The sequence below is a fragment of the Heptranchias perlo genome, chromosome 2 (assembly GCF_035084215.1).
Source record: "Heptranchias perlo isolate sHepPer1 chromosome 2, sHepPer1.hap1, whole genome shotgun sequence".
Lineage (NCBI taxonomy): Eukaryota > Metazoa > Chordata > Chondrichthyes > Hexanchiformes > Hexanchidae > Heptranchias > Heptranchias perlo.
The window spans coordinates 97878847-97899824 of NC_090326.1; the positions used below are offsets into that span (position 1 = coordinate 97878847).

General features: G+C 43.8%; 1 protein-coding gene across 3 annotated transcripts in view; it reads left to right on the forward strand.

Moving 5' to 3' along the window:
- Window positions 1–20978, forward strand: part of mtrr (5-methyltetrahydrofolate-homocysteine methyltransferase reductase) — a 101786-nt gene that overhangs the window by 77440 nt on the left and 3368 nt on the right. For 2 of the 3 annotated variants that reach the window (XM_068004700.1, XM_068004719.1), the window contains 2 exons: window positions 11221–11313; window positions 13380–13562. In XM_068004700.1, the coding sequence (XP_067860801.1) occupies window positions 11221–11313; window positions 13380–13562 (276 nt within the window). Of the gene's footprint in view, window positions 1–11220; window positions 11314–13379; window positions 13563–19275; window positions 19358–20978 lie in introns of all 3 variants that reach the window. The other variant, XM_068004708.1, reaches the window with a different exon arrangement.

Genomic DNA, 20978 nt, shown 5'->3' on the forward strand with positions numbered 1-20978 from the left:
ACACCTGCTCCCCCCCCCCAACCCCAATCCTGCAACCACACACAAACCCATTGTAAATGCATCCAGTGGGTGGAAAAAGTTTCACCGTTCACGATGAAGCACATGAAAGGGCTCTTTCACAATAGGGACTTAAGAATGGGCAAGACATGGCAGAGGTGGTGAGAATCATAACATTTAATGTGCATTTAACCCAAAGCAAATATAAATGAAAAACATGACATTCTGTCAGACACCCTTGTGCATACCCTTGGTGATTACTCCTCTTCATACCGCTTCCACATGGTGCATTCCCTGTTCCTGCAGCAGAGGTAGTGCCAGGTTGCTCAGAATCTTGCCTTGACTGCTTAGATACTTTCGGTCGACGCCCTCTGGGTTTTGGAGCCCGTGAGGGCCCCGTCAAAGACTGCTCAACCCGCACCTGTGCAGGTGCAGACTCAGCCATCTGGAGAGGCGGCAGCATTGTGGGTACTGTTTTGGGGGGGTGGTGGTGGCAACCGCTGAGACGTGGGAGAGCTTTGAGTGGAGTCCCCTTTCGCCAACATCCCTCTCCTGGGCCAGTGCCACATCACTCCTACTACCTTGCTGGACAACAGTTTGCAGGACATGTGTGATGCCTTGTAAGGCCACTACTATTGTATCTGCCCGCCTGTTTAAGGCGATAGAATGTAGTTCACCCTGAGTCTGCATGGCCATTGTCAGGGTCTGAATGGACTCATTTGTGAGCTGTGCTTGAAGCATAATGGAGGCTGCCATTCCCTCCAACGCAGACATTCCCACACTTACCTGCGCCACCAGTCCATTAATGCTGGAGGTGGACTCCTCCATCCTCTGCGTCAAGGATGACCCCTGGGGTTCAGCATCTGTGCCAAGCTGAACAGAGCTTGGAGAGGAGTGCGCCTACCGATGCGGACTCTCCACCGCTGCACCTGCCACCGGTGTCTGCTCGTACTCGCTTGTGAGTGGTGACTCACCAAGTGACAACCCAACTAACAGGACTCTAACAGGACCCACCGAGGTGTGAGTATCTGCACTGGTGCATGGCTCGCTATAATGTGATGATGCGTCCTCAGAGGCATGGGGCTCCTCTGAAGAATCACCCTCGTCCACGTCTTCAGTCCTTGATGGCCCTGGAAGAGAACATACAGAATATTAAGATTAATCGCAGAAGTAATGTTGCGATGATCATACTGAGGTGTGCAACAGGACAATTACTGATAACATTAATTCATGTTGTGTGTGAGGGATGTTAAAGTTTTGTCACCAGATGTTTGCGGGGTATCTGTCTCTGCATCCCCGACGACCAGGCACTCCACCGTTCAGCTAATTTCCAAGGCCTCCTCCTCCGCCTCTGTAAAGGCCACAATTTGTGGAGGCCCCCTTCTAGTCAGACTCCTCTCCCTTGCATTTTGCGCTCTCTTCTACAAGGGGAGAAAGTACAGATGTGTGAGTGAGTAAGGGTGAAATGGTCACCCGATGGATGCATTGCTCTGGGTCAGGCTGACAATGAAAGAGATGCATCAGAGGGTGACTCTCAGACAGATTAATCACATTGCATCAGGATTGGGGTGAGTGGGAGAGGTGATGCACAAATTGGGGGGATGAAGAAGTGCACAGAAAGTGAAGGTAAGTTGACACTGAGCCTTAAATGGGTGTGAGGAGTGATGTGATGGAGTAGGCTTCGCAGGGCAGTGTGAGGGGGTTAATGTTCGCCACAGAATTCAGGTGAATCAGTAACTGTACTTTTCCTGACCTGGTTATGTCATTAAATCGCTTCCTGCACTGCTGCCAAGACCGGGGGACTCTGCTTGGTGGCAGAACCAGGTTTTTTCCTCCTGTCAGGTGGGTATAGCAACTCCCTCCTGCTTCTCACAGCAGCCAGTAGTATCTTCAGGGCGGCATCCGAGAACCTGGGTGCTTCCTTTCCTCTATGACGTTTCATTTCTGTTTTTTTACTCCTTTCTCCTTCAAAATGCATTGTTGCATTGGCCCTTTAAATAATGAGCATTAAATGCGTCATGCGATCGCTCGGGAACACACACGAAAAAAATTTCCGGGTTTCCCATCCGCTTATTATTTCCCCCTGCTGAGCTCCTGCCTCATTGTTAAAATTTAGGCCCTAATCTTTTCAAATTATTTGTATTTGGAAATCTGGGAGGCAATTTTCCTCTGCTTCTCTTTTCCCTCCTCCTACTCCTGACTCAGGTGCTATTCTGTAGAAATACTTCCTGCCTGTACAGACCTGAAACAGCCTGTAGGTTCAGAGTCCAGGTCTTTCCCATGCCCTGGATGTTTACCCAGAACAGGAACACCCTTGGTTTGGGTGTACACCCACAATCAGAAGAGGAAATTGTGATGACCATAAGTTGTGGAGCCTTTGGCTACTGTTCAAAAACATTGCCAAAGGGGTCTGCAGTCCTGCCGATCCACCTTGCTGGACCTAGAAAACAAAATGTACCTGTTTGGAGGGGGGAGTAGGTTGCTAGCAGCCCCTTCCCAGACCTGCCAACCTGAGGGAGCTGGGCGCAACCTTGGAGGCCAACTTTCATTGGGCAGGCTGGATGCTGGGTGAAAGCGGGGGGAAATGCAGGAAAATGATATCACTCTGGCCTCATTAGCATGCAAACCTTCGCTTGGGAAAATCGCTGAAAATGCACATAAAACGGGAAGGGAACAGAGACCTGTGGTAAAGGGTTTCTTCACTTTTAAAAAAAACTCTGCTTTGTACCCAAGAACTATATATACCATGGGTGCAAAGCAGAGGAACATACCCCCTCCCTCACCCTGCTGTCTATTTTATGGATTTTGGTTACATTTTAAAAAAATTGTTGACATTTGTATGACTGGAGGATAATATGCCAGACAATATAAAGTTTTTCTTCTCGTGTGGAATGAGGGAACACTTTATATCCATGTGGCTTACCAACTGGCAACCATACAAATGCCAAAAATTCACCATGAGTGTGTTTCATGCTACTGACGAAGACCAATTTCACCCCCAAAGTGTATTAAAAATTGATGTTGAGAAAGTGACCTAGGGAATAACATGATTTTTCCAAATTCATTAGAGACTGGAGGTCGCAAGTGTTACACCTCTGTTCAAAAAGATGAAAGGGATAAGACAGGCAACTGGTGAGCCTTGCGCCCGGAGTAGGAAAATTATTAAAGACCCCGGCTGGTGATTTCCGTTAGTGTGCTCGCCAGCCCGTGATTCCCCCCCTTCCCGTAATAGACAGGGAAAGTGCCGACTGAGACTGACGCGTGCACAAGCAGAAAACTCCAACCCATAATTAGTGATTAGGAGATTCTAGGAGTAGGGGGCACAGTCTAAAAATTAGAACCAGACCTTTCAGGAGCGAGATTAGAAAACATTTCTACACACAAAGGATGGTAGAAGCTCAATTGCTAAATTTAAATGTGAGATAGATAGCTTTTTGGCAACCAAAGGTATTAAGGGATATGGGCCAAAGGCAGGTATATGGAGTTAGATCACAGATCAGCCATGATCTTATCAAATGGCGGAACAGGCACAAGGGGCTGAATGGCCTACTCCTGTTCCTATGTTCCTATAAAATAAATAGATACTTAAGACATGGAGTGATCAAAGAGAGTCAATATGAATTTGTAATAAATATGTTTGACTAATCCAATAACATCTTTTGAGAGAATAACAAAGTATAGATTGGGGAATGCAAAAGATTTAGTTCATATGGATTTCTAAAAAGCATTTCATAAGGTGCTGAATAAGAAATTGGTTGAGCTTTGGGGACGAGAACCAAACATGAGAATGTACCTTGAATAGTAAATTTCCCTATGCAATGGAGGAGCATAAGTGACCTAGGTGTGCAATACATAAATCTACAAAAGGGGTTGGACAGGTTGAAAAAGCCATTTTTTTTTAAAAAGCAATGAGGTTTATATTAAAAGGGATTGAATACCAAAGCAAAGAAGTCATAACTCTGTACCAAACAATAGTTAGGTCACATCTGGAATACCATGTGCAGTTTGGGACTCCTCACTACCGGAGGGATTTAATAGCCCTGGAGAAAGTATAATGCAAATTTACCAGGATGAGGAGTCTGAGGAAGGAAAGGCTAAAGCAACTAGGGCTGTATTCTCATGAACTGAATGGATTGAAGGGAATTTGATAAAGGTAATAGACAAGGTAAACATGGATTGGCTATTGCCATTCGTAGGTAAATCAAAGATAAGAGGCCATGATCTCAAAGTAAGCATTAGATACATAAAGGGGGAGAGTAGAATAAACTTTTTTTTCGCTCAATTATTGGAATGTGGCATGCTTTACTGCAGGTAGTAATTAATGCAAAATCAATTACAGCATTCAATAACCACTGGATAATTATTTAAAGAAAAATGTATGGGGAGAAAGTGGGAAAATAAAATTAGTTTGTGGAGAAAGTAGGAAAAAAAGGACTGTAATCAGTTAGTTTAAGTGGTCTAAATTCAGTCCATGCAAAAAGAGCTGAATGGCCTCTTCCACTGCTAAAAATGTCTGTTTTTGTCTGTCTCATCAAATTTAATAGCCCGGAGACCTCATTCAAGACTCTGCTTTATCTTGTTAGCTTGCCAACTGGTAAAACTGTCACAATTTTTAGCTTAGTTTTGCCGTCTGGAAATTTAAGACAATATTGAGAGATGTTTGTTTTTCTGATGCGTAACCTTTTTTAGCACAACTTTGGCAGCCAGAGTTACTGTGAATTTGAACATCTTACTGAGAAGAATGATTATGTTGATCAATGGAATATTGTGCCACTTCAGACTAAAGATTCTCAGCCTGATTTTATGGCATTGTTCAGAAGCAGTGTGGGGGTTGCACTAAATATCCCTGATAGAGCTGCCTTAATCCCAATCTCAGAGAGAACCCTATCCCCTGGATGTATTTTTACCCATCCTTTGTCATCTCCGTGAGTGAGATTGCTGAATTGGAGGACAATCTTGTACTGTGGACTTGTCTCCCTAGACATTAGACTGAGATTTAGATTGTACAAACTAATTTCCTTTACAAAGTTAAGATCTTTGAGAGACAGGAGCCCCCCATTGTATTTCCTCCACTAAAGAGTGTTCAAAATGAAGATGTAAAATGAAAAATCTGACATAAAAATTGAAAATGGTAGAACTACTCATCTGTCAGCTCCTGGAAAGAGAAAGGGTCGTAAATGTTTCTGCTAGAGTTCCTTTCTCAGAACTGATCTGGTAGGCGTGCAGTTCTGACAAGAAGTGTCTAAAATATTAGCCTGTCTTATCTCTTTTCAAATGCTGACAGACCTGGTGTATATTTCCTTTTGCACTCCAGGGAATACAAGTCAAGTTTATGCAACCTGTTCTCATAATTTAACCATTTAAGCCCTGGTATTATTCTGGTAAATCTGTACTGCACCCCTTCCAAGGTCAGCATATCCTTCTTGTGGTGCGGTGCCCAAAACTGAATGCAGTACTTCAGATAGGGTCTGACCAAGGCTCTATACAACTGAAGCATCACTTCCTCACTTTTGTATTCCAGCCCCCTTGAGATAAAGGCCAACATTCCATTAGCCTTTTTAATTATTTTTTGTACCTGTGCACTAGCTTTTAGTGATTTGTGTACATAGACACCCAAATCCCTTTGCTCCTCCACAGCTCCGAGTCTCTCGCACCATTAAGAAAATATTCCAATTTGTCTTTCTCAGATCCAGTCCCTTTCCTCCTTATTATAAAGTGCTCTGAAACATCTTCCTGCATGTGAGGAGTGCCATATAAATACAAGTTGTTGTTGTTCATTGGTGCAATAAATTTGTGGTTCATTTCAACAGAAGAATGAATGACTCTATTCTGACTGACAAATGCTGGACTTACTGATTTTCAACAGATGGCCATCTTATGGCACTTTCAGGAATGCCAGTGATTGATACCTGCCTGACTATATTCCCAATAAAATCAAAGGCCCAACGACCAAAACGACCGTGAACTCTGTAGCATCTGAATAATTTTAACATTTGCAGATTTTTCTGAATTATTAATTTAGAGTGCAGTAATGGTGAAATGTCAAAAGGATGATGAGAAAAGTGTAGCTTTATCCACTTCTATGTTGATAATGTTCGACCCCCCCCCCCCCCCCCCCGCTGAGAACCGGCCGCCCTCCTAATATCGGGCCCAGAGTGTTTTAAAAATATATATATTTTTTTAAAAATAGATTTATATGTGAAGTACTGCTACATTGTCATCAGGCACAGCTATTTATAAAGTACATTCAAGCTCTTCAATATTGGGGACATTCTACAGAGGCCGTATCTAAGGTCTGACCTCATCAGTCATGACATTACTGAAGTAGGTCCAATAATGATATTTACTTCTCCGCACTCAAGGTGTTGCTATTTCACAAAACTCTCTCCCCACCTCTAAATAGAATTACATAGAATGTGCAGCACAGAAACAGGCCTTATGGCCCAACAGGTCCATGTCATTGTTTATGCTCTACTCGAACCTTCGCCCACCCTACTTCATCTAACCATATCAGCATATCCTTCTATTCCTTTCTCCCTCATGTGTTTAACTAGCATCCTCTTAAATACATCCATGCCAGTTTTTTTTTATTCCTTCATGGGATGTGGACGTCGCTGGCAAGGCCAGTATTTATTGCCCATCCCTAATCGCCCTTGAGAAGGTGGTGGTGAGCCGCTTTCTTGAACCGCTGCAGTCCGTGTGGTGAAGGTTCTCCCACAGTGCTGTTAGGAAGGGAGTTCCAGGATTTTGACCCAGCGACGATGAAGGAACGACGATATATTTCCAAGTCGGGATGATGTGTGACTTGGAGGGGAACGTGCAGGTGGTGTTGTTTCCATGTGCCTGCTGCCCTTGTCCTTCTCGTGGTAGAGGTCGTGGGTTTGGGAGGTGCTGTTGAAGAAGCCTTGATGAGTTGCTGCATTGCATCCTGTGGATGGTACACACTGCAGCCACAGTGCGCCGGTGGCGGAGGGAGTGAATGTTTAGGGTGGTGGATGGGGTATCAATCAAGCAGGCTGCTTTGTCCTGGATGGTGTCGAGCTTCTTGAGTGTTGTTGGAGCTGCACTCATCCAGGCAAGTGGAGAGTATTCCATCACACTCCTGAAGATGGTGCCTTGTAGATGGTGGAAAGGCTTTGGGGAGTCAGGAGGTGAGTCACTTGCCGCAGAATACCCAGCCTCTGACCTGCTCTTGCAGCCACAGTATTTATGTGGCTGGTCCAGTTAAGTTTCTGGTCAATGGTGACCCTCAGGATGTTGATGGTGGGGGACTCGGCGATGGTAATGCCGTTGAATGTTAAGGGGAGGTGGTTAGACTCTCTTGTTGGAGATGGTCATTGCCTGGCACCTGTCTGGCGCGAATGTTACTTGCCACTTATTAGTCCAAGCCTGGATGTTGTCCAGGTCTTGCTGCATGCGGGCACGGACTGCTTCATTATCTGAGGGGTTGCGAATGGAACTGAACACTGTGCAATCATCAGTGAACATCCCCATTTCTGACCTTATGATGGAGGGAAGGTCATTGATGAAGCGGCTGAAGATGGTTGGGCCAAGGTCACTGCCCTGAGGAACTACTGCAGCAATGTCCTGGGACTCAGATGAAGGGCCTCCAACAACAACAACTAACATCTTCCTGTGTGCTAGGTATGACTCCAACCACTGGAGAGTTTTCCCCCTGATTGCCTTTGACTTCAATTTTACCATGGCTCCTTGGTGCCACACTCGGTCAAATGCTGCCTTGATGTCAAGGCAGTCACTCTCACCTCACCTCTGGAATTCAGCTCTTTTGTCCATGTTTGGACCAAGGCTGTAATGAGGTCTGGAGCCAAGTGGTCCTGGCGGAACCCAAACTGGGCATCGGTGAGCAGGTTATTGGTGAGTAAGTGCCGCTTGATAGCACTGTCGAAGACACCTTCCATCGCTTTGCTGATGATTGAGAGTAGACTGATGGGGCGGTAATTGGCTGGATTGGATTTGATCTGCTTTTTGTGGACAGGACATACCTGGGCAATTTTCCACATTGTCTGGTAGATGCCAGTGTTGTAGCTGTACTGGAACAGCTTGGCTAGAGGCGCGGCTGGTTCTGGAGCACAAGTCTTCAGCACTACAGCTGGGATGTTGTCAGGGCCCATAGCCTTTGCTGTATCCAGTGCGCTCAGCCATTTCTTGATATCACGTGGAGTGAATCGAATTGACTGAAGACTGGCTTCCGTGATGGTGGGGATATCGGGAGGAGGCCGAGATGGATCATCCACTCGGCACTTCTGGCTGAAGATGGTTGCAAACACTTCAGCCTTGTCTTTTGCACTCACGTGCTGGACTCTGCCATCATTGAGGATGGGGATGTTCACGGAGCCTCTTCCTCCCATTAGTTGCTTAATTGTCCATCCCATTCATGACTGGATGTGGTAGGACTGCAGAGTCGTTGATTGTGGAATCGCTTAGCTCTGACTATAGCATGTTGCTTCTGCTGTTTAGCATGCATGTAGCAAGTGCAGAAACCGTGGAAAATTTAGCCTTATGGAGGTGCAGTGTTGGCTCCACTTGGATGACCTATCTAAGAATTCTGTCTGGCTGTTTGAGGTTGGCCATCTTTTCCAAATCCTAGCCAGTATTAAACTTTATAAGTATGTTTGAGTGCCAGGATGACGATGGATAACTTTTTATAAGCCAATATTTAGGCCACAATTAAGTACTGTGTGCAGTTATGACCCCATTATAGAAAGGACATTAAAGCTATAGAGAATTAACAGGGGATGAGAAACTAGTTATGAGGAGAGAGTTGAGATACCGGGACTATTTCCACTGGAGCAGAGAAGGCTAAAAGGAGATTTAATAGAAATCTTCAACATTAAGAAGGGTTTTGATATGGGAACAGGAAAAGACTATTTCCTTTGGTTCGGGAATCAGTGATGAGGGGTGACGCATTTAAAATCATCACTAAGAGACCGAGGAGAAATTTTTGGAGCCTAGAATGCTTTGCTAAAGGGAAGTTTGAGGCAGAGACTATTTTAGCTTTGAAAGGAAAAGTGGAAAAATATTTGAAGCCAAGGAAAATACAAGGCTATGGGGAGAGAGCAGGGCAGTGGGATCAGTTTTGGTTGCTCTAGCAAAGAACCAACACAGACATGATGGGCCTATTGGCCTCCTTCTATACTATAAAGTTCTCTGGCTCTATGGATGCCGATCCCACCCAAAAGAATGGCAGTCGGCTAGAAATAGATCCAGTTTGTAACATCGCTTGCCTCCACTGCTGCCGCAGCCCATCTGCTACTGAAACCCGCATCCATGCCTTTGCCACCTCCAGAATCAATTATTCCAAAGATTTCCTGGCTGGCCTCCCATCCTCCCCCCTCCATAAACTTTTGCTCATCCAAAACTCTGCTATCCGTATCGAACCCGCTTAAAGTCCTGCTTACCCATCACCCCTGTCCCTGCTGACCTACATTGGCTCCCGGTCCCCAGTGCCTCACATTTAAAATTTTCATCTTTGTGTTTAAATCCCTTCATGGACTGGCCCCTGCCTATTTCTGTAATCTTTTCCAACCCTACAAATCCACTATGAACTCGAAGTTCCTTCAACTCTGGCCTCTTGTGCATTCCAGAATCCCTTTGCCCCACTATTGGCAGCCATGCTGTCAAACAGCTAGGCCCTACGTTCTGGAGTTCTCTCCCAAAACCTCTCCACCTCCCTCTTCATTTAAGACCCTCTTTAAAACCCATCTCTTAGACCAAGCCTTTCATCGTCCCTCCTAATATGTCCTTTGATTCTGTGTCAATTTTTGTCTGATTATACTTCCGTGAAGCACCTTGGGATGTTAGTCTATGATATATTTGTTGTATAAATGCAAGTTGTTATTGGCCTTTTCTCACTTTTTATAGCTGTTCTTCCTAAGAAGTCTTACACATCCCTGCCCCCATTCATCCCAGCATTTTAAGTAATGACATTTCCATCTCTGTAGCTGCTCACATGTTCTAAATGCCTACAAGCCGAAATCAGACAGACATGAAAATTAGTACTGTGGTATCGAAGAATTAGGCAGACAAGTTTTCATTTTAAAAAAAATGAGTACCTGATTGTTATTGACTCAACTGTCAATATTAAGGTTTTACTTTTTTTTAAAAAAATCAGTTTTATTACAAGCTAGTGGGGCTTTGAGAGGACGTGGGTGGTGGGACTGTGGGATTTGGTTAAGGACACTGGCTGTGGCAATTTGATTTGAAGATTGTGGAAAGTTGCATATGAAAGTAATCTCTCAAATCTGATTTTTGGATGTTGAGATGGAAAGTTAGTACTTCAATGTATTTGGTTATTTATCATAGACTGACGTTACAAGTAATGTACTGACAGCTCTTCTGATGGATCAGTGAGTTTATTGAGAATAACTGAGTCATACAGACCAGACCAGATCTCCTCTCAGTACTGATTTAAGAACGTAAGAAATAGGAGCAGGAGTAGGCCATATGGCCCCTCGAGCCTGCTCCGCAATTCAATAAGAACATGGCAGATCTTCTACCTCAACTCCACTTTTCCGCCCTATCTCCATATCCCGTGGTTTCCTTAGTGTCCAAAAATCTATCAATCTCAGCCTTGAATATATTCAACGACTGAGCATCCACAGCCCTCCAGGGTAGAGAATTCCAGAGATTCATAACCCTCTGAGTGAAGAAATGTTTCCTCATCTCAATCCTAAATGGCCGATCCCTTATCCTGAGACTGTGCCCCCTAGTTCTAGACTCTCCAGCCAGGGGAAACGGCCTCTCAGCATCTACCCTGTTAAGCCCCCTCAGAATCTTATATGTTTCAATGAGATCACCTCTCATTCTTCTATACTTAGCTGATCTTGACTGAGGCAGCAATAGGTGTTCTACATTTGGCCTTAGCCTGTGAAGTTAGGAAGGGGAGAAGTGACCAGGTTTCCTACTATTGATAACTACCCAGCCACTCCCTCTAAGTGTGAGTATATTGCCGTCAGCTGAGGACAGCATTGGGCTCAGCTGTGATGCTATCCATGGAAACACAGCTGTCTGACACTCGGATACACATGAATAATGATCATTGGGGCGAGGCACTGCAAGACTCATGTGGAACATTTTCATGTGATGAGAAGAAAAAAATGTGCCTGTCAATTTCTTGCAACATTTTCAAGAATCTGGCACAGACAACTGGTAGCAAAGATATTTTAAGTCTTGCTTTCTAAGTCTGCTGGCTTTCTGTTTCAGACAAAAACAAAGAGAAGAGAATCCTGACTCTGCTTTTGGGGAAACTTGGCTATTCTATGGCAGCCGACATCATGATCGAGACTATCTGTTTCGGTACATACAGTATTTTGATTCTTTTTTTTAATTCCTTTTGTAACTGACCATCAGTTTACATTTGCCTGAGGAAGGAGAAAATCTCCGAAAGCTTGTGAATTTAAAATAAAATTGCTGGACTATAACTTGGTGTTGTAAAATTGTTTACATCAGTTTACAGAGTAACTTAGGGTATAGTGCTGACTCAACAAATTCATGTTTTCCCACATTTTGCATGTTGTATCTACAAACCTGAATTTGAACCCGTCAAATAACACATTTTTCACTTGTACTTTCAAAATACTCTGTTTTCATGTATTACAGCAACCAAAATTCTATCCATACCCTCCAATGTTAAGTATTTCAGTACAGTTAGAAAACTTTGTAGAACTCAAACTTTCACCTTGCTGTATTTTTCCAGCATCAAGTGGAAAACCACAACCTAAAAGCTTTCTGATTTTAGGCTTTAATTTTATCAAGCCTGGTAATTACCCTGCAAAAGATTAATTCCAAAAATGGGGGTTAAACCTGCTGAAACAGAAATGTTCACATTGAGGCAGTGCAATTCTGGTGTGATGCACCTAGCTATTTTGCACATTTGGAACAGGGAACCCATCACCTTGCCTCCAAGCCAATGGGCAGCATAGAGATAGAGCATACCTTCAACCACCTGCGGTAGACAGCTGAACAAAGTTTTATGAGGTAGAAGTCCTAAGGATGATGCTCATCAACTCCTACTACTGTGTACTTTGTGAAGAGAATTGTAAGCCTTTATTATTTACTGAAGATTTTTTTCCTTTCAAAATTGATTTACTGATTGAGCCTCAAGTTTTCTGATTACAAATGCTTTGTTCCATTTTTGCCCCCCAAAAAAATCTGCTTGCTGTTGATTTCACCCAATTTTTTTGACTCAAATTAGGGGAAAAAATAAAACAGGAAAATTAGCAATTTGTTACTTTCAGTAAATTATGGTGAGGTCATTCTAATATTCTCATGAGGATTACTCCAAGAGGCTAAAAATGGAGTCCTGATGCGTTGCAGAGCCACCTGCACCACTGTTCCTGAGGCACTGGCATGCCTGCACCTGGCCAGCTCATTTACTTAATTTGATGGTGCTCACAGTACATAGCGCTTGGTGCGTTTACATGGGCCGGAAGCTAGAATATCAGGCACCAGCAGCCAGAGAAGTGCTGTTAGCTGCAAGTGGAGACTGCCCTTTTTTTTGCTGAGGTACAAAGACTCCATTAAAGAATTGGCAGTTGGAGGCCTACAGGAAGCTAGGTCACAAAGTAAGGATGGCCATATGTTAAGAAGAAACCATATTGTAACAAATTCCAGCCACCCTTCCCCTTCCCCTTCCCCCCCCACGCCATAACACACCCGAGGCAGCAGATCCAAACTGGCGCTTAGCGTCTGCGACGGCACTCAGTTGCATTATTGGGATCCCCCTAATTGAATTAACTTCTGGGGCCTTAATGAGACTTGAGCAAAGTTTGTGCACAGGCTCCCAGCGTGCTATATGCTGGCTAGCTACACTGAGTATTGAGTAGGTCTGGGGTCTCCATATCTGATAATATGAGGAATTGGTGGCCAATCCGCATCAGCGTAGTAGCAGTGGACACTGCATTATCAGCTTCTAATTGTCTTAACTTTTGCTCAATCAAACATTAGTGAAATATTTGTACTTTCATATATACTCACTATAATTCTTTTTGAAGTCTTTTTTTTGGAAAAGGGAAAAATCTCTTCCCTTAACACACATAGGTGTAGTTCAAACCCATGGTAGTTATTATGATGGGACAGAAGTCTCAAAATTTATCTAAAACGTTTAAAAAAAACACTGGAAACACTCAGCAGGTCAGGCAGAATCTGTGGAGAGAACAGACAATTTAACATTTGTTGTCAAAACTGCAAGATACTACAGATGGATAGCATTTAAAAATGAACAGAACAAAGGGAAGGGAAAAATAAATTCTAAATATGCACACACATACTTTATACACACGAGAGGAACTGGAAAGACATATAAAGTACTTAAGTGGAAAACAGGAGATGGCAAAAATGTATCTTGTTTCTTTGCTCTACAGAAATGAGTTAAGACATTTTCAAAATAATGGCACCTTAACCCAGCTGCAAGTCTGTTTCTCAAGAGATCTACCCAAGGACACAACAGAAGTAAAACCAAAATATGTTCAACATCTACTCCAGCTCTTCGCTCAAGATGTCACAAAAGTCCTGCTGAGTGATAATGGTCATTTGTATGTATGTGGGTGAGTAGAAGTGGATAGGTTCAAAGTAACGATGCATGTGGCTGTATAATTGCATGTTACAGAAATGCACAGAATAAAGCATATAATTCAACCATAATTCTCTCGAGATAAATATATACAACGATAATGTCTGGGCAGTGCTGCATTCCACTCCATAAAGGCAGTCAAGGCATTTATCAGCTGATGAATAGGTATTCTGTTGAGTACACGCTTCCTGAGGTGGATGATATTGTTGATACAGAATATCATAGAATCATAGAAGTTACAACATGGAAACAGGCCCTTCGGCCCAACATGTCCATGTCGCCCAGTTTATACCACTAAGCTAGTCCCAATTGCCTGCACTTGGCCCATATCCCTCTATACCCATCTTACCCATGTAACTGTCCAAATGCTTTTTAAAAGACAAAATTGTACCCGCCTCTACTACTGCCTCTGGCAGCTCGTTCCAGACACTCACCACCCTTTGAGTGAAAAAATTGCCCCTCTGGACCCTTTTGTATCTCTCCCCTCTCACCTTAAATCTATGCCCCCTCGTTATAGACTCCCCTACCTTTGGGAAAAGATTTTGATTATCGACCTTATCTATGCCCCTCATTATTTTATAGACTTCTATAAGATCACCCCTTAACCTCCTACTCTCCAGGGAAAAAAGTCCCAGTCTGTCTAACCTCTCCCTGTAAGTCAAACCATCAAGTCCCGGTAGCATCCTAGTAAATCTTTTCTGCACTCTTTCTAGTTTAATAATATCCTATCTATAATAGGGTGACCAGAACTGTACACAGTACTCCAAGTGTGGCCTCACCAATGCCCTGTACAACTTCAACAAGACATCCCAACTCCTGCATTCAATGTTCTGACCAATGAAACCAAGCATGCCGAATGCCTTCTTCACCACCCTATCCACCTGTGACTCCACTTTCAAGGAGCTATGAATCTGTACTCCCAGATCTCTTTGTTCTATAACTCTCCCCAACACCCTACCATTAACGGAGTAGGTCCTGGCCCGATTCGATCTACCAAAATGCATCACCTCACATTTATCTAAATTAAACTCCATCTGCCATTCATCGGCCCACTGGCCCAATTGATCAAGATCCCGTTGCAATCCCAGATAACCTTCTTCACTGTCCACAATGCCACCAATCTTGGTGTCATCTGCAAACTTACTAACCATGCCTCCTAAATTCTCATCCAAATCATTAATATAAATAACACATAACAGCGGACCCAGCACCGATCCCTGAGGCACACCGCTGGACACAGGCATCCAGTTTGAAAAACAACCCTCTACAACCACCCTCTGTCTTCTGTCGTCAAGCCAATTTTGTATCCAATTGGCTACCTCACCTTGGATCCCATGAGATTTAACCTTATGTAACAACCTACCATGCGGTACCTTGTCAAAGGCTTTGCTGAAGTCCATGTAGACCACGTCTACTGCACAGCCCTCATCTATCTTCTTGGTTACCCCTTCAAAAAACTCAATCAAATTCGTGAGACATGATTTTCCTCTCACAAAACCATGCTGACTGTTCCTAATTAGTCCCTGCCTCTCCAAATGCCTGTAGATCCTGTCCCTCAGAATACCCTCTAACAACTTACCCACTACAGATGTCAGGCTCACTGGTCTGTAGTTCCCAGGCTTTTCCCTGCCGCCCTTCTTAAACAAAGGCACAACATTTGCTACCCTCCAATCTTCAGGCACCTCACCTGTAGCGGTGGATGATTCAAATATCTCTGCTAGGGGACCCGCAATTTCCTCCCTAACCTCCCATAACGTCCTGGGATACATTTCATCAGGTCCCGGAGATTTATTTACCTTGATGCGCGTTAAGACTTCCAGCACCTCCCTCTCTGTAATATGTACACTCCTCAAGACATCACTATTTATTTCCCCAAGTTCCCTAACATCCATGCCTTTCTCAACCGTAAATACTGATGTGAAATATTCATTCAGGATCTCACCCATTTCTTGTGGTTCCGCACATAGATGACCTTGTTGATCCTTAAGAGGCCCTACTCTCTCCCTAGTTACCCTTTTGCCCTTTATGTATTTGTAGAAGCTCTTTGGATTCACCTTTGCCTGAATGAAAGAAAGAAAGACCTGCATTTATATAACGCTTTTCACTACCTCAGGACGACCCAAAGCACTTTACAGCCAATAAAGTATTTTTGAAGTGTTGTAATGTAGGAAATTGAATTGAATATAATGTGCTTTCTGTGGTAGGAAAATTTTGGAATCTTTAACTAAAGCTGAAATTACTCCATTTAATTTAGATGAAGAGAAAATAATTAGAATTGGCCAACACAGATTTCAGAAAGGGAGATCGTGCGTACAAACTTGATAGAATTCTTGAGGTGCTTGATAAGATGGATGGGAGAAAAAAGTGGATGTGGATGTACATAGATTTTCAGAAAGCCTTTTATGACGTACCATAGAGGAAAGACTACTGGAGAAGATTAAGGGGAATGGAATTAGGGGGACAGTAGTGAATTGGATTATTACTGGTTAGAAGGGAGGAAACGGAGAGTCGGAGTTAAGGGCAGTTTCTCATAGTAATCAGAAGTGGGTAGCAATGTTTCCCAGGGTTCTGTTCTGGGACCGCTTCTGTTCACTGTATGCAACAATGATTTGAATATTGGGCTAGAGGGAGTGGTGTCCATATTTGCAGATGATATTTAAAAGAGGAGGCATAGTGAATAATTTTGAGTACCAAAAGAGGCTGAGAGAGGATATTGATACAGTGGTGGAATGGGAAAAAAGGTAGCAGATGGATTTCAAAGTCAGTAAGTGTGAGGTGGTACATTATAGTTTTTTTAAAAAAAAATAAAAGTTATATTTTGAATGAGAAATGGTTGAGTGATGTGGAAGAGTACAGGAATTTGTAAGTTCAGGTTCACACGATATTAAAAACAGCACCTTAGGTGGATAAGCCCATTTTAAAAAAAATAACGGAATACTGGGTTTTATGGCAAGAGGAATAGAATATAACAGTTGAAATGTAATGGCTAATCTATATAAAACTGTAGTAAGATCACAGTTAGAGTAGTGTGTGCAGTTTTGGTCTCTACACTATAGGAAAGATGTTAAGGTAATAGGGAAATACAGCACAGATTCACTAGGATACTGCCTGATATGAGGAAATACAAATATGAAGAAAAATTTGTAAAAGTGGGGCTGTTTTCATTAGAACAGAGGAGATTACGTGGTGAGTTGATAGAGGTGTTTAAAATTATGAAGGAGTGAGACAGAGTAGATGGATATAGACTGTTCCGAGACGTTGAGGGGTCTAGAACAAAGAGACCTAGATATAATATTAAGTTGGTGTGGAGGGAGGGAAGTTGGATTTATTTCATAGAAGTAGACTATGTGAAATACATTTCAGTCCCCCGATTCTGCAAACAAAGTGGACTCCATGCAAAACATGCTGCCCTGTTTATGATATAATTGTAACCAATGTCCTTTTAGTAGATTTTGATAAGTTTAGCATGGGAAATAATTTGTATTACAAATTTTAAAGTTCCCAGTTCCCAGGTGGGGGGGGGGAAGCCTAAAGTTAGAAAAATTGAATTAAAAATAAACATTTTACAAAGGGTTGGGCAGGATTCTGCTGAACTACTTCACCTACCATGTAATACTGTTTCCGAAACCTTTAATTTGAGAGATTGTCGCCAAACCACTGAGTTTAAGCAGATGGTGTTATAAAAGCCAAGTTTTAAACTTAGTCACTTATCTACAGTATTAACCATTTGTCTAGTTTAGAATGTATTGCATAAAGTCCAGGTTTACGAGGAAAAATCAGGTCTCCTTTAATGCCTGTGGTGTAGTGACCTGGTCAAAAGGTGGCCACACCAAGGTGGTAATTTTAACCCCCAAGAATGGGTGGGTTGGGGGCGGGTAGGAGGTTAAAGTAACAGCTTTCTGGAGCAGGACCGCATCCCGGCTCCGACGCGCCCACTTCCGGGTTTAACCCAGGCGTGTTAGGATGAGCGCGCACTTCTGAAACCCGGAAGTCCTGTCCCCACTTAAAGCCGGTGGGCTGATATTTAAAAGGCCAACTCAGGTAGTTGAAACACTTTAGGTACTTCACTTTTTGTGGATTCTGCAACAGAAACGGATTTAACTACTCCTGAACGTGTCTCCCGTGGCTTCTGAAACACACCATTGAAACGGATGCAAGTTGCAACCAAAGCTTATTTGGCCCTTTAAATCAGTGATTGACACATCTCAATAAAAGGTGAGGTATTGCAGCTGGACGCTCAGTTCTCTCAGACAAATGTTTGGCTGGAAGTTCTTTGTGTTTAGACTGAGATTTCTTTGTTGAGACTCAGAATTCTTGTGTTCAGACAAATTTACCTACATTTTGGAGCCCCACAAACTGACAAGATCAGGATGGGGGACACAATGGATCTATTCCACAGTACATGTAAGGAGGAGGAAAATGAAGATGGGGAACTCATCGCCAAAGCAGCTGCGCACATTGCTGCCCGTGATGCTCTCATCTTTAATAGGTTCTCGTAATGAAATACTCAGGCTGCCTGGAACATCCACCACCACCAACCCCTCTCCCTTTGCACAAAACAGTCCTTTAGTGTGTCCAGTGGGTGGCATTATGTCTTGGCATTCATAATGAAGCACATGAAAGGGCGAATTCACAAAAGGGACTCAATAATGTGCAAGACATGGCAGTGGTGGTGATAATGATTAAATCTAATGTGCCATTTAAAAAAAAAATAGATGAATTAACAGCATGACAGCTTGTCAAATACCCGTGGTGAATTATAATTGCTTAGCCTTTCTCTTTCTACCGCTGGTGCATCCCTGTGGCTTCAGCAGAGGTATTGGCAGACTGCTCAGGTCCCTGCCCTGACTGCTGAGAGGCTCTCGGCCTATGACCTCTGGATTGTGGAGCCTGTGAGGGCCCCGCCAAAGACTGCTCCACTTGCAAATGTGCAGAGGCAGAATCGGCCACCGGGAGAGGAGGCAGCATGTTGGGTACTGGTTAAGGCGGGGTAATGGGTGAGACTTGGGAGTGCTTTGAGTGGAGCCCCCACTTCCATGTCCCCTTTCATCATCATCATGCCTCTCCCAGGCCAGCGCAACATCACTCTGCTGGCCAGCAGGCTTGTGAATAGATGTAAGGCCATGGCTAACGTATCTGTCTGCCTGTTTAAGGCAGCAGACGTGTTGGCATCCAGAGTCTGCACAGCCATTGTCATGGCCTGAATGGACTCATTTGAGAGCCATGTTTGAAGCTCAATGGAGGCTGCCACTCTCCATTCTCTCCATCGCAGACATTCATGCACTTACCTGCTCCATCAATCCACTAGCGATGGAGTTGGGCTCCTCCATCCTCTCCGTTATTGTGAAGAGTGCATGGCACTTTTTCCAGTAGCTTGCAAAGTTGCTGCTGTACCTCTATCATTCTCATTCTCAACGATGGCTCCCAGGATTCAGCATCTATGTCCAGCTGAGCAGAGCTTGGAGAGGAGTGTGCCCCCTGACGCAGACTCTCCACAGCTGCCTCTGCCACCAGTGTCTGATCGTGCTCACTTCTGAGTGGCGAATCACCAGGTGCCTAACAGGACCCACCACAGTTCGAGTATCAGCGACGGTGCATGGCTGTATGTCTTGTGATAGTGCACCCTCAGAAGTATCGAGCTCCTTTGAGGAATCACTTTCTTCCATTTCTGCTGATTCCTTGTGCAGGTGTGAAGGCCCTGGAAGACAACAGAAAGTGATATTAAGGATTCATCGCAAAAGTGACAATCTTTCCAATGACCATAATGAGGTCTGGCACAGTTATATTATTGATAAAATCAATTCCTCATGTGTGTGAAAGATATTAAAGTTCTGACACCAGCCATCTGCGGTTGGCCATTCTCTCCACCTCAGATGGATAGGCATGCAATGGTGTGACTTATCTCCATGGCCTCCTCCTCCACATCTGTCACCTCCACTATGTGATGGGCCACCTCCAGTTCTGCTCCTCTCCCTTGCATTTCGCGCTCTCTTCTACAGGGGGAGAAAAGAACAGACCTGTGAGTGACTGAAGGTGACGTATTCACCTGATTGAGGCATTGCTTGGGTGAGGCTGACCATGAAAGAAGTGCATCAGAGGGTGACTATCAGACAGATACATCACATTGCATCAGGATTGGGAGTGGCAGTGGTGGGTGAATAAATGGGCAGTTGAGGAAGTGCATAGAAAGTGAAGGATGGTTCCTGCTGCTGACACTTAAGTGGGTGTGAGGAGTTATGTGATGGAGTAGGCATGCCAACACAGGGTGGGGGGTGGTGTTGAACAACACAGGATGTGAATCAGCAACTCTACTCACTTTTCCTGACCTGGTTAGGTCATTAAAACGTTTCCTGCACTGAACCCAAGACCTGGGCACCATGCTCCTGCTGCTCACCTCTTCTGCCACCTCCAGCCAAGCATTTTTGGTTACAGAGCCAGGTCTCTTCCTGCCATCCATTGGAAACATTTCCTCCCTCCTAGTTCTCACTGCAGCAGGCAGTACATCCAGGGAGGTTCATTAAATCTAGGGGCAGCCTTTGCTTTCCTGGACTCAATTACTCCTTCAAAATCCATTCTTGGACTGGCCCTTTAAATAGTGGGCTTTAAATTAGGGTGCATAGTGGGCCCGCTGCGCAGCGCTGGGATGTGAATCCCGGAAGCAAAGATGATTGCCTGCAGTCAAGTTGCAATTGCAGATTTAAACACGTGCACTTGACTTCCGGGTTCCCCACGCACAAATCCACCCACCCGCTGAGTTCCCGGCTCCAAGTTAAAATCATGCCCCAAATGTGAAATAGCAGTGCTGGATAGAGTTAAATAACCGCAATGCAAGAGAGCTGCACTTACTATTAGGAATCTGGAGTTTGAATCCTAATCAACATTAGCATTTGCATGGCAATTTGCCTATTTGTTGGCTGGTGTGGGGGAGGGGAGAGAAACTATTTCAGGGGAAGAGAATATTGTGATCTTCCCACACAAATTCAGACTGCTCAGTGAAGAACAGGGAAGAATAAATTGCATCTATGGAGGTGACAATGTCCCACATTCTGGGCCAATAAAGGGCAGTATGAAGGCTGCCCTATGAAGGCAAAAAAGCATCAGAAAATAGGACAAAAGGGTGGATAGGGAATTAGTGATAGTTTCAACCAGGCTGCTTTAGGAAGCTGATCTGGGCGATGTGGAGTGTCTTTTATCAAATCCAGTTTGGTATATACTAGAAAAGGATGTATCTGCAATTTTTTTTTAAAAGCTTTATTTGTTTGGGTTGATGTTTATTTTGGTAATAAGAAAGATATTGGTTGAAGTTGTATTTTTGCCTTGATTTTCTGATGGGTTAGCTATATGTGCTTTTCTGACAGTAGCCAGGCAAACTTAGCATATCAGCTACTTT